The sequence below is a fragment of the Nelumbo nucifera genome, chromosome 1 (assembly GCF_055504915.1).
Source record: "Nelumbo nucifera cultivar China Antique chromosome 1, China Antique-T2T, whole genome shotgun sequence".
In the NCBI taxonomy this organism is placed as follows: domain Eukaryota; kingdom Viridiplantae; phylum Streptophyta; class Magnoliopsida; order Proteales; family Nelumbonaceae; genus Nelumbo; species Nelumbo nucifera.
Genome location: NC_142649.1, coordinates 213,653,368 through 213,665,730, shown reverse-complemented (window position 1 = coordinate 213,665,730; position 12,363 = coordinate 213,653,368). Strand labels below are relative to the sequence as shown.

At 41.3% G+C, this 12,363-nt stretch overlaps 2 protein-coding genes across 2 annotated transcripts; both read left to right on the top strand.

The window, feature by feature from the left end:
- The first annotated feature begins 324 nt into the window (after positions 1-324).
- On the top strand, positions 325-2,625 carry LOC104604742 (uncharacterized). Its single transcript, XM_010269235.3, has 3 exons — positions 325-522; positions 606-661; positions 2,314-2,625. The coding sequence occupies exons 1-3, from the start codon at positions 438-440 to the stop codon at positions 2,452-2,454; spliced, it is 282 nt and encodes a 93-aa protein (XP_010267537.1). The 5' UTR covers positions 325-437; the 3' UTR covers positions 2,455-2,625.
- Positions 2,626-4,905: 2,280 nt separating this feature from the next.
- Positions 4,906-7,482, top strand: LOC148804486 (uncharacterized). The gene has a single exon (XM_088901515.1). The coding sequence runs from the start codon at positions 4,906-4,908 to the stop codon at positions 7,480-7,482; it is 2,577 nt and encodes an 858-aa protein (XP_088757641.1).
- The last annotated feature ends 4,881 nt before the right edge of the window (positions 7,483-12,363 follow it).

Sequence of the window (12,363 nt, the reverse complement as noted above, 5' to 3'; positions counted from 1 at the left end):
TATCTAAGAATAAAAACATTATTGGGAATGTCATTAATGAAGAAGGGAGTATGTTATTTTATTGGTTGAGAAGTGAAGATATATATAGTAGGTAGAAGGTGAAAATTAATGGTAGAGTTGGAGGCATGCAAGAAATGCAGAGGAATTATTGTATAGATTGCTTCGCCGACATACAATTCAAATCCGTCTCTGCTTTTAGTGGAGGAAAAAAGGGGGAAGGACACAGGACAGACGTGTTTCTTTGAGGTGGCTAATGCTTATTGCATTTCATCATCACTACATATCTATAAAGCTCTTGAGTCTTGAGTGGATTGCACTATAACAGTAGCTTTCTTGGCCCCATTTAATATCTTCACGCTGAATAACAATAAAACCACAGGGAGTACCCCTTATCCTCCCTCCCCCCTCTCAAAAACTCTAATGCACGCAAAGCATCCATGCCATCTCAGATCAAGACCTTTCTTCTTCTCCTCTTCACCATCATACTCTTCATGCCCTCTTCTTCTTCTTCTTCTTCTTCAAGTGAGCAAAGTTTTTCATCTAATCAGAGGTTAACTAATTATGTGATCACATATATAAATTAATTTTGCCTTATTTTATTGCAGACAACCTCCATGCCTTAGAGGACGGTAGGAAGTCTACACTTCCATCAGTTCAAGAGGTAATTCTCTATTAAACATGCATGCAGGCCGGATGTGGTTACCATATGCATAAGTATTGCTTTTATTTGTATATGTTGCTCAATCAATTTCTTGCTTAACAATTATATCCATAGTTTGTTTATTTCTGTAAGTTCAATATGCAATACCCAAACCATCAGCAATATTAACTCAATTTTGATTACTGAAATGGGGTATAGAAACAATGAAGTTCTTTAACAAATATCATGCTAGCTATTCTTTATATAAGATGCCACTTTAGTCATGTTTTTTGTTGAAAATTGATATTCCAAATAGGCCAAAGGGATAACCCATAATACCCACTATTCCTTATAATCTTTCCATCAATTGAACTGCAACTGGCACTTCCATCCTTACCCATTGTTTCTTAATTAAGTCGGTCTGGTGCTGCATTTAATTTATAACTTAAGCCAGGGTTTTTTCTCTCCTATATATATATATATATATATATATATATATATATATATATATATATTTTTTTTTTTCATGCCTTTAGTTATATTTTCACCTTGAAGTTGAAACCAATTAATATCAGTACCTTACGAAAACAAAACTTTTTAATAATTAAGGAAATACTTTTTCACCGTAATTAATATATTTTAGAGGTTTTGCTATATATAGAAGCGAAACGGAGGGATACTTTCCACCACAATAATCTAGTTCGCCCATATACGTAATGATGTCTTTTAGCAGTTTCTTGATATCGTAACGTAATAGTGATGATCACCAATTTACTGAGGGCTCGTGATATGGGGAAAATGTCTCTCTATGGCACTGTTCTTTTGCGGTTTTGCCAGGTAGGGCAGGAAAATGTAGGAAAAACCTTTATAAACCTTATTGTATAAACTTCCCTATATTTTCCTACCTTTTCTTTCAAAGCAAACATAGGCATAGCTTAGGTGGGTAAACAATTTATATTCACATGCCGACAATGCTCTCTCCCTCCCACCGCTCTCTTTATTCAGATTACCAAAAACATATAAACGTATAAAAACACTGACCAATTTTTACCTGAAAAACATTTTCCTGGATAAACCTAATTACCCATACAATAAAAAGGAACGGAGCAATGCGTGCATCTCTCAAATGCTTTAGTTCCAAGTACTGAGATGATTTCTCTCTAACTACAAAAGAAGAAATGGTCCAATTCATGGTGAACCGTACCATTTAATTTCCTTTTTTAATATAAATGGAGAAAAGATTTTTTGCCGGTATTAATTAGTCCTTCTCTTTTCTATCCACAGTGATCGGTGAGCATATATTAGGGTTAAAATTAACCATGGAACATGGATCACGGCCCTCCCCCTTGAATTAGATGAAGTGACATAAAATGGGCCCAGCAACACACTCAAGGCCATGATTTAACCCAGCGTTGCTCCAAACGGGAGCAGCTGATTTCTCCTCGTATGCAAAACTAACAAACAAGTATATTTAGAAGAAGATACCGTAAGGTTATATTGGTTTGAGGGAAAAAGTGAGGAAAGGAAAAGTAAGAAAAGTCTAGGGGTTCAAGTTTCAACAGCCAGTGGTTGTGGGGTGTGGAGTGTGGAAAATGGTTAATACATGCATGTTCGGGCCGGATTTCCTTTTGTATTGCTTTCTGCTAACACACGCTAACAATTTTGTGGTGAAGGGTGGTTCTGTGCAAGTGGTGAAGACAAGGAAGCTTATGACAGTTGTTACTGCGGTGCAAGATTATGATTATGCAGAACCCAACCCTAAGCACGATCCAAGAAAAGGGAAGCCTGGAAGTGGTGGCCCCAACACTCCTTGACCACTTATCATCTTCCTCTCATCAATCATCACTATTTTGAGCTGTTTCTTCCACTCTTGTTATTAATTAATAAATAATCTCTCTCTCCCTCTCCCTGTTGCAATATGAGGAGATTGATGACAGGAATATAATGTGTAATGGAATAAATTTGGCGTTCTTGTGCGCGCAGCATATCCATGTTCATTCCAATAATGCAAAATGAGTTATTGATGTCTACAAAAAGCGCAACAACATTATCTAGATCAAATTATTAGACTCTATAAGCTGCTCACGTAGATCGCTAGATGCTTCAGAAAATGGTCGTCCCTGTAGCCTGCTGTATGTGATGCATTGAGTTCAAGTGCAATTATTTTTATCATCTCAGTAAAGGCGCCAGAGCGTTTGTTTTACACGTGTTTTCTTTTTTGAAAAACAAAAAGTAAAAACACAAAAAAAAAAAAAAATCATTTTGGAAGATATGAAGGCTGATTCGGCATTTAAAGTGTTTGGACTTATTTTTAGCGAAAATTTGCGATAGATATCTGTACTTTAGACGTGTGTTAATTTAATACCCGAATTTTAAAATGACCTAAATTTTTATTTTTACAACCACCTAATACCTCACGTTAATTTACCGTTAAATATCATGAAAAAGACACTAATACCTCTTAAATTTTATCAATTTTTTTTACTGTTCATCGATTCCTTCGTTGAACACCACCACTGTTCCCCACTATTATCCTAAGACAAAAAATCGAAATAGAGCTAGCTAATAGAATCGTCTCTTGCCATCTGAATTCAAGTTTGGACATAACCCAAATGCTTCATTAAAAATCAGAACCAAAAACAAACACACCAGAAACCCAAATGCTTCATTAAAAACCAGAACAAAAAACAAACACACCAGAAACCCAAATGCTTCATTAAAAACCAGAACAAAAAACAAACACGGACCAATATATCAGAAACACAAAAGAGACATCGCACAAAGCCAAAAGTTCAATACCAAACATCGTGAAACTCATCTGCCTGAGAAAAAGGTTCATTAAAAGGGATTTAACTGAGAAAAGGTTCAATACCAAACAAAATAACTGAGAAAAGGTTCAGTCACCTAGACCATTTGGCAGACATAATCTATTCTGATCTGGATTTCAAAACGCCGGCCAAATCTATTCTAACCAGTGGTCGGGACACTGGTTAACTCTTTAATTTTGAGGTCTCAAATAGTTAAATCCAAGCCATAGCATATGCTTTAAATATCAATAATGTACAGAGGTTCGTTGAAGCAGGCAGAGCACAGAGAAACACGTATGCCTCATTCACTGTGGCTATAGTTGCAACAGATGTCAAACGTGCTATTGAAGTCGGCCTAATGAAGATTCAAGAACGAAACACGTATGCCTCATTCACTGTAGCTATAATTGCAACAGATGGCAAACGTGCTACTGAAGTTGGCCTAATGAAGATTCAAGAACGATCCATAATTAAATTTGCAGAAAAGAAAGTAGCTATTACTGTATAAATGATTCTTCTCTTTCCAGAACACAGGTGACATCCTACCCGGGAATGGAACACCAAAGGATGCCCGTAAGAGTGAATGATCAACATTTTTTGGGGGAGAAAACGTTCGTGTTGATCGGCAATAGCATGCTCTGTTGTTGCTGGAACTGGTTGAGAACCGCTGATTTGTGAGATGGGGAAAAGACCGCTGACGTTGCCTGATCTGAATACCGGGGCGACGAGGAGATTTCAGCAGTAAAGTGATCCTCAAGGTTTGAAGGGGTCAGGGTCTTGGAACGAACAGATCTGTTAACAGTGGATGAACTAAGACGTGGCTGAGAGAAGCATGACAAATCATTCAAGAGTAGCTGTTGCTGGGCTTGGCCAAATACTAGGCGGTGTAAGTGGTCTTCCCAAGCCCTAGAAAAGACCAAATCCATTAGTTGTGGAAGGAAGGTATGAACACCGTCGTCGCACAACAAGCTCGAAGATGTACGTCCATGTCCTCCTATCCAGTCGGTCGTTTATGTAATATATGTTGTTGCTCTTGATACGTGCATGCATGCAGCAGCCGAAGACCCGGTCAAAGTGGATAGCAGTAGAAGACCCAGTCATGTTAGCTCTTAGTTGAGATAAGCTTTATCCATTCAGTTTTAATTCTGTTAGAATAGATAAATCTTCAATTCTGTTCCTAGATAAGTGCATTCTGTTTCCTAGATAAGTGGATTAGATAAGTCTTCAATTCTGTTCCTAAATAAGTGCATTCTTTTTTTTGTTGATAAGCTCCTAAGATTAAGGGATTAAGGGGCAGTAGTTCCTATTTCTACTCCTACAAATATAGCCTGAATGAATGGAGTTGGCATTGGCTTTTCTACAAACAAACTCTCTCTCTCTCTCTTCTCCTTATTCTAGATCCTTCTCCCTCTTGTTAGATAACTTGAGCGTATCATTGGTATCAGAGCCGGTTCGACCATGGACACCCGTGGAAAGACTAACGCAGAGTTCCGCAATGAGGTCAATGAAACCTTAGCACGACATGAGTCGAGCTTCGACCAAATGAACACTGTCTTACAAGCAGTGTTAACTGAACTCCAAGCCCTTCGAGCCTCACGAACCACTCCCAATACCACTCCCGAGACCAACCCTTTCGCCCATAAAGAATCCTCACACCCCCATACTTCCCGTTCAAGCTCCACCCATGACCACCCTCATCAACACGTCAAGCTGTCATTCCCAAAATTTAATGGGGATGATCCGAGCGGTTGGATTTACAAGGCGGAGCAGTATTTTGAATTTCAAAATATTATTCCGGACCAACAGGTGCAGCTAGCTTCCTTCCATTTGGAAGGCATCGCCTTACAGTGGCACAGGTGGTTGATCAAGCATCGCGGACCGCTCACATGGGAAGAACTCTCCAAAGCGGTGTTACAACGGTTCGGCCCCACCGACTACGAGGACCCATCAGAGGCATTAACCCGCCTAAAGCAAACCACCACTGTGACGGCTTATCAAGAAGCCTTCGAGAGGCTCTCTCACCAAGTTGACGGCCTGCCCGAGAGCTTTCTCATTGGCTGTTTCATTGCAGGACTTCGTGATGACATTCGTTTAGATGTGAAGATCAAGCAGCCTCGAACTTTGATAGAGGCGATTGGAGTGGCCCGGTTAATTGAGGAACGAAATCACTTACAGCGGAGAGCTAGCCAACCGATTCGATCCCCATCAGCCATGACAACCCAGAAGGCGTCGCCCAACCCCATGGTCGATGTACTTGGGCCTCCACCAAGCTCGCGCGTGAACCAGGTTTCCAGTGCTCCTTCCCCAACATTCCGGCGACTCACCAACCAGGAGGCGCGAGAACGTCGTGAGAAGGGGCTGTGTTACTACTGTGATGAGAAGTTCACCTCCGGCCACCGTTGTGCACGTCCACAACTGTTCATGATTGAGGATCCGGAACCGGCGGACGTGGAGACTGTCGAATCAGAGGAGGAAAACCAAGAAGCCATCCCTGAAATCTCCTTCCACGCTATTGCAGGAGCTGAGCACCCGCAAACCATACGTGTTCTTGGGAAACTGAAAAACAAGAACGTGACCGTATTAATTGACGGCGGCAGCACCCACAACTTCATTGACCAAGCCATCGTCTTCAAGCTCGGGTTGCTAGTGAACCGAGACAAGAAATTTCAAGTTATGGTGACCAACCGTGAAAAGATCGAGTGCATGGGGCAGTGCCGATCTCTCACCCTCGCCATTCAAGGACACCCCGTTACCGCTGACTATTATGTTCTTCCCGTCGCAGCATGCCAGTTGGTGTTGGGAGTACAGTGGCTAGAGACGCTTGGACCCGTCGAGATGGATTACAGACAACTAACCTTGACGTTCAAAAAGGAGGGACTCTCTTGCACCTTCCAAGGATTGGGACGAGCCAGCATCGAAGCCTTAACCAACAAGGAATGCAATGGGTTACAAGGTACGGGATTTTTTTTTCAAATAGTTCCTTCACATAGCAGCGGCCAACCAGGTTTTCTTCCACCCGAGATGGACCACCTTCTCACCGAATTTTCCCATGTGTTTGAGCCGCCCACAAGCCTGCCTCCTAAACGACCACATGACCACCGGATTGCACTGCTTCCCGACAAAGGACCAGTGAGTGTGAGGCCATATCGATACCCGTATTACCAGAAGACCGAAATAGAGAAGATGGTGAAGGAGCTTTTGCAGACAGGGCTGATAAGACCAAGCAATAGCCCATTCTCATCGTCGGTTTTGCTAGTGAAGAAGGCTGATGGAGCTTGGCGGTTTTGCGTGGATTACCGAGCACTGAACGAAATCACTATTAAAAACAAGTATCCCATTCCCGTGATTGATGAATTATTAGATGAGCTCTACGGCACCAAATTTTACTCCAAACTAGATCTACGGTCGGGATACCATCAGATTCGAGTGCAAGAAGAAGACGTTCCTAAAACGGCTTTCCGAACACATGAAGGGCATTACGAGTTCTTAGTGATGCCGTTCGGCTTGACGAATGCACCTGCAACTTTTCAAAGCCTCATGAACGACCTCTTCCGCCCATACCTCCGGAAATTTATTTTGGTCTTCTTCGACGACATTCTGGTTTATTCTAAATCATGGGAAGATCACCTATCTCATTTGAGAGTTGTTCTAACTGTATTATCCTCTAACAAATTATTTGCAAAAATGTCAAAATGTCAATTTGGGGTTTCGCAGGTCGAGTACTTGGGTCATGTGATTTCAGAACAAGGCGTGTCCGTTGATCCAGCCAAAATACAAGCTGTTCTCGCATGGCCTACACCAACATCAGCAAAGGGGGTTCGTGGCTTCCTCAGGTTAGCAGGATATTACCGGAAGTTCATCCGCGACTTCGAAAGCATTGCAGCTCCCTTAACCCAATTGTTGACCAAAGGGGGATTTCAATGGAACGAGGCAGCAGAGCTGGCCTTTCAGCAATTGAAGAAGGCACTCACTTCACCGCCAATCCTACGTCTACCAGATTTCTCCCAACGGTTTGTGATTGAATGCGATGCATAGTGGAACCAGGATTGGCGCCATCCTCATCCAGCAAAACCGACCGGTGGCCTACTTCAGTGAAGCATTGAAAGGTTCAGCCTTGGCATTATCCACCTATGAGAAGGAGATGTTAGCTATTGTCAAAGCCGTTAAGAAATGGCGCCCATATCTGCTTGGGAAACCATTCACAGTCCGCACCGACCAAAAAAGTCTTAAATATTTACTCGAGCAGAGGATAACCACACCGGCACAAACGCGGTGGCTGCCAAAGATACTAGGCTACGACTATGAGATCGAGTATAAAAAAGGGGCTGAGAACCAAGGTGCGGATTCCTTGTCACGTATGGCTGAATTTCAGTTTCTTTCCATCTCTATACCACACGCAGACTGGTGGCCGACGCTACAAGAAGAGGTCAAACAAGACACCTTTTATGGGGAATTGATGAAAAGGCGACCCTCCCACAAGTTGCTTCAACGGGATGGGGTATGGTTCAAGGGGGACAGGATTTATTTGAGCCCCGCCTCCACCTTGATTTCAAAGGTGGTGGCGGACTGCCACTCATCCCCTGTAGGGGGACACTTTGGGTTTCATAAGACCCTCTCTCACATCAAGCACAGCTTCCTTTGGCCCCACATGCGTCGGACGGTGAAGGAGTTCTTGCAACAATGTGACGTATGTCAGCGCTTCAAAACAGATTGCATGAGACCAACGGGATTGCTTCAGCCATTACCAATTCCTACTCAAATGTGGACAGACATCTCCATGGACTTCATCGAAGGAATGCCTCCCTCCAATGGGTACACGGTTATCATGGTAATTGTGGATCGGTTGACAAAATATGCCCACTTCATTCCCTTAAAACACCCATTCACTGCCACCACAGTCGCGAAGGCATTTGTTGCCAACGTTGTCCGCCTACACGGAGTACCAACATCCATTGTTAGCGACCGTGACAAGGTATTCATCAGCTCATTCTGGCAGACACTTTTTCAGATGCATGGGACGAAATTGTGTATGAGCTCAAGTTACCACCCCCAAACCGATGGGCAAACCGAAGTTGTTAACCGGACATTGGAGCAATATCTACAGTGCTTTGCAGGTGACCAGCCGCGAAAATGGTTAGAGTGGGTTCCTTGGGCAGAATACAGCTACAACACCTCCACTCACTCTTCCACCAAAATGACACCCTTCGAAGCAGTCTACGGAATCCCACCCCCTAGTCTCCTGACCTATGTACCGGGTACAGCTCGAGTAGGGGCAGTTGATGAATACGTGCATGACCGGGACATCATCCTACGCGAGCTACAACATAACCTCCAGGTAGCCCGGAACCGGATGAAATGTCAAGCGGACCAGCACCGACGAGAAGTCTCATTCGTAGCAGGTGACTTCGTGTATGTGAAGCTACAGCCTTACCGGCAGACCTCGGTGGCGTTTCGGCGTTCCATGAAGCTCGCCCCACGTTATTTTGGGTCGTACCCAATCATTGAGAAGATTGGTCTAGTAGCCTACCACTTAGCCTTGCCCCCCGGCTCTCAAATCCACAATGTGTTTCATGTCAGTTTGCTGCGGAAGAACTTAGGACCCATCACCCCTACTTCCACTCAGCTTCCTCCAATCTCGGATACTTCGACCATCCTACCCCAACCGGAAGCAATCCTAGATCGTCGTATTATTCACAAGGGCAAATACCGCCCAAAATCCGAAGTCTTGGTCAAATGGATTGGGGCGCCAGCTGAGGATGCAACCTGGGAGAATGAATGGCGCTTCAGAAAATCTTATCCCGACTTCCTTGCGGACAAGGGTCCTTCAGGGGGGGAGGAAAATGATACGTGCATGCATGCAGCAACCGAAGACCCGGTCAAAGTGGATAGCAGCAGAAGACCCGGTCATATTAGCTCTTAGTTGGGATAAGCCTTATCCATTCAGTTTTAATTCTGTTAGAATAGATAAGTCTTCAATTCTGTTCCTAGATAAATGCATTTTGTTTCCTAGATAAGTGCATTAGATAAGTCTTCAATTCTGTTCCTAGATAAGTGCATTCTGTTTTTTTTGTTGATAAGCTCCTAAGATTAAGGGGCAGTAGTTCCTATTTCTACTCCCAGTTTGTAGCACCATAAGGTTATAAATATAGCCTGAATGAATGGAGTTGGCATTGGCTTTTCTACAAACAAACTCTCTCTCTCTCTTCTCCTTATTCTAGATCATTCTCCCTCTTGTAACTTGAGCGTATCACTCTCATCATCGAACCCACCATAAATCAGCTAATCAAATCAGCTCTCTTGTTCTTTGTTGGGCTTTTGTAACTATGCAAAAGAAATGAAAACAGAAAAAGCTCACCTTGCGCAAGCTATTAGCAGTATAACGGACCCAAAGAGGAGAAATGTACAGTTGAAGGCCAGTCCCACAGCTTTCCAGTAAGGACCCAGTAATCTGTCAAGCACTTCGAACCACTGAAATGACAAACGGTAGTCAGTAGGTATGCTCTAGTGGAATTAATTAAGAAGGCGAAGTATGAATTTTCTGCAACTCCTGATTTTCTTTTTTTCGCTTTCTTTGATATGTTATTTTGGAAGGTTACATGTATCACATGGTTCTTAAAGCTCACGTTCACCTTCTCCTTTCTACTTCGGTACTCAATGTATAGGACGCTGATGACATAAGCAGTCCAGTTACCGACGAGGCCGTAGAATATCTGGAATAATATGCCTGAGAGCATTCCCAGCTGAGAGAACGAGTATGGCAGCGTTAACAGCACCTGAGCTACCTGTAATGAAAGACAATATTGAAAATCCTCAGACAAGATTGTGCAAAGGAGCTAATGGAATTCGTTTTTATTATCTGGGTCTTCGTTGGTTTTACTTGATTCGAAGCGCAACTGAACCAGGCGTCATAAATGGAGCCGCCATGCCAGAGGAGGCTCTTCACGTTAAACATGGATTGATCTGTCTTCTCCCACTTGCACAACCGTGTCCTGTACTGCGTTGGGTGGAGCCAACACTCAAAATGCGACGCTGGAGTTGAGTGAAGTGTGCTCGGAATGAAGAGCGGGAGTTAACGTCGGGTAAAATGATCGGAGATGAGTTAAGAAGTATCCTCTTCTCTCTCTCCTTCAACCCAGATTGAAAAGAAAGGGAATGAGAGAGTAGGAAAAGGTTAGGTTTGGTATTACGAAAATGTTTAAACGGCACCTGATATCACGTGATAGTTATTACTGACGGTGAAATGAAAGCTAGTTCGGGTACTTGGCATTCGGTCTAAAGTATAGGATATGCCATTAGTATAGAACACGGGTAGACCATCCCTTTTTTTTAACCCCCAACCACTAACCCCTGGGCAGCGGGATTTGATCCTAAGTTTCTACTCCCACGAATCAGATAACCTAACAATTGAGTTACCATCAGATAACCTATCAACTGAGCCATCATCGGTTTGGCAACATGATTATAATATAAACATCAAAAAAGTGTTTTGACATCTCAGTTTTTTCAAATTTTAATGTGCCACGTCATTCAATATAACTAAGGCAATTTTTAATGATTCAAGAAATATCACCTCCTTTCTAGAATCCTAGAATTAATCATTGCAATAATATTTTTTAAGAAAGGATTACCAAACACGATTATTTAGCATTTTCATCTTTTTTCTGATGTGGCAAGTTTGTGAAACGCACCGGTGCCAAATGCTTACTTAGTTAATATGTATAAAAAATGTTAAAAAGAATATCAGCCGTCCATTTTACCATTCATTCAAGGGCTTATGATTTAGAATAAATAACATTTTAGTTCTACCCAAGAAAAATAGAAAACACGGGTGCTCGTCAAGATGTGCGGTGGGCTTGAAAACAAGGACAAATCTACTATTGAGATTGAGTTTTTGTAGTATTTCAAGATCATGTTGTATATTTTAGGTTACATTTATGTTTTGGAGGGGAGATTTAAAATATATGAAATTTTATTTTTTTCTTTTTTTTTTGGAAAATTTGTATTTTTTCTTGTCTTACATGCTTGGGACAGGGGTGGAATTCAGTTTATAAGATAATCTACTATCTGTATGGGTAAAGATCATGGAAAACTGGATTGGATTGGACGGTCAGGCCAGTTGACTAGAGGATTGGTCATGATCCTAGGTTTGGTTTTGGACTCAAAATTGTGTGACTGGGGTTCAAATCGAATAGTCAAATGGTTAGACTCAAGAACTGATGGTCAAAATGGTTTTATTTTTAGGTCAATTTTTAAAATTATGATAAAAATTCATTGAAGGATAATACACTGTACATTAGGCTAGCTGTGTTTGGTTGCTATATAAATAAATTTGTACTAATGTAAAATCATGGTAGTGTAAATGATTTGAGTGTAAATTCTGACCTATTTTTGTTTCAATTTTTAGCCTATTTTGTTTTATTGTAATAAAAATAAAGTAAATTAAGACATGAAACAAAATAAAGTAAAATTCAAAATAGAATTAAACAAGAATTTGCACTCCCATGCATTTGTACTAGTATAAATAATTTTGCACTGCAACCAAACAGTCTTGTGCTCACATGTTTGTAGGGGGGTTGGGAGCATGGTTTTAAAAAACAAACTGGAAACAGAACCAGTCAGGGGACCAGTTTTTGGTTACATGGTTCAACCGTTCGGGTCAAACGGTTTAACCCATGATGTCATAAATAAATGAAAATAAAAAAAAATATTTATAAATAATAAAAAATAGCATAAAATTAAATAAAAAATAGAAAAAATACAGAAAATAAAACCACCTAAATAAAAAATAATACAGTATAAAATACATAGAAAATATAAAAATAAAATACAGAAAATTTCTAAAAAATATAGAAAAACACAAAAAAAAATAAAAAATATAGAAAAAACAGAAAAATAAAATAGAAAATTGCAAAAAAT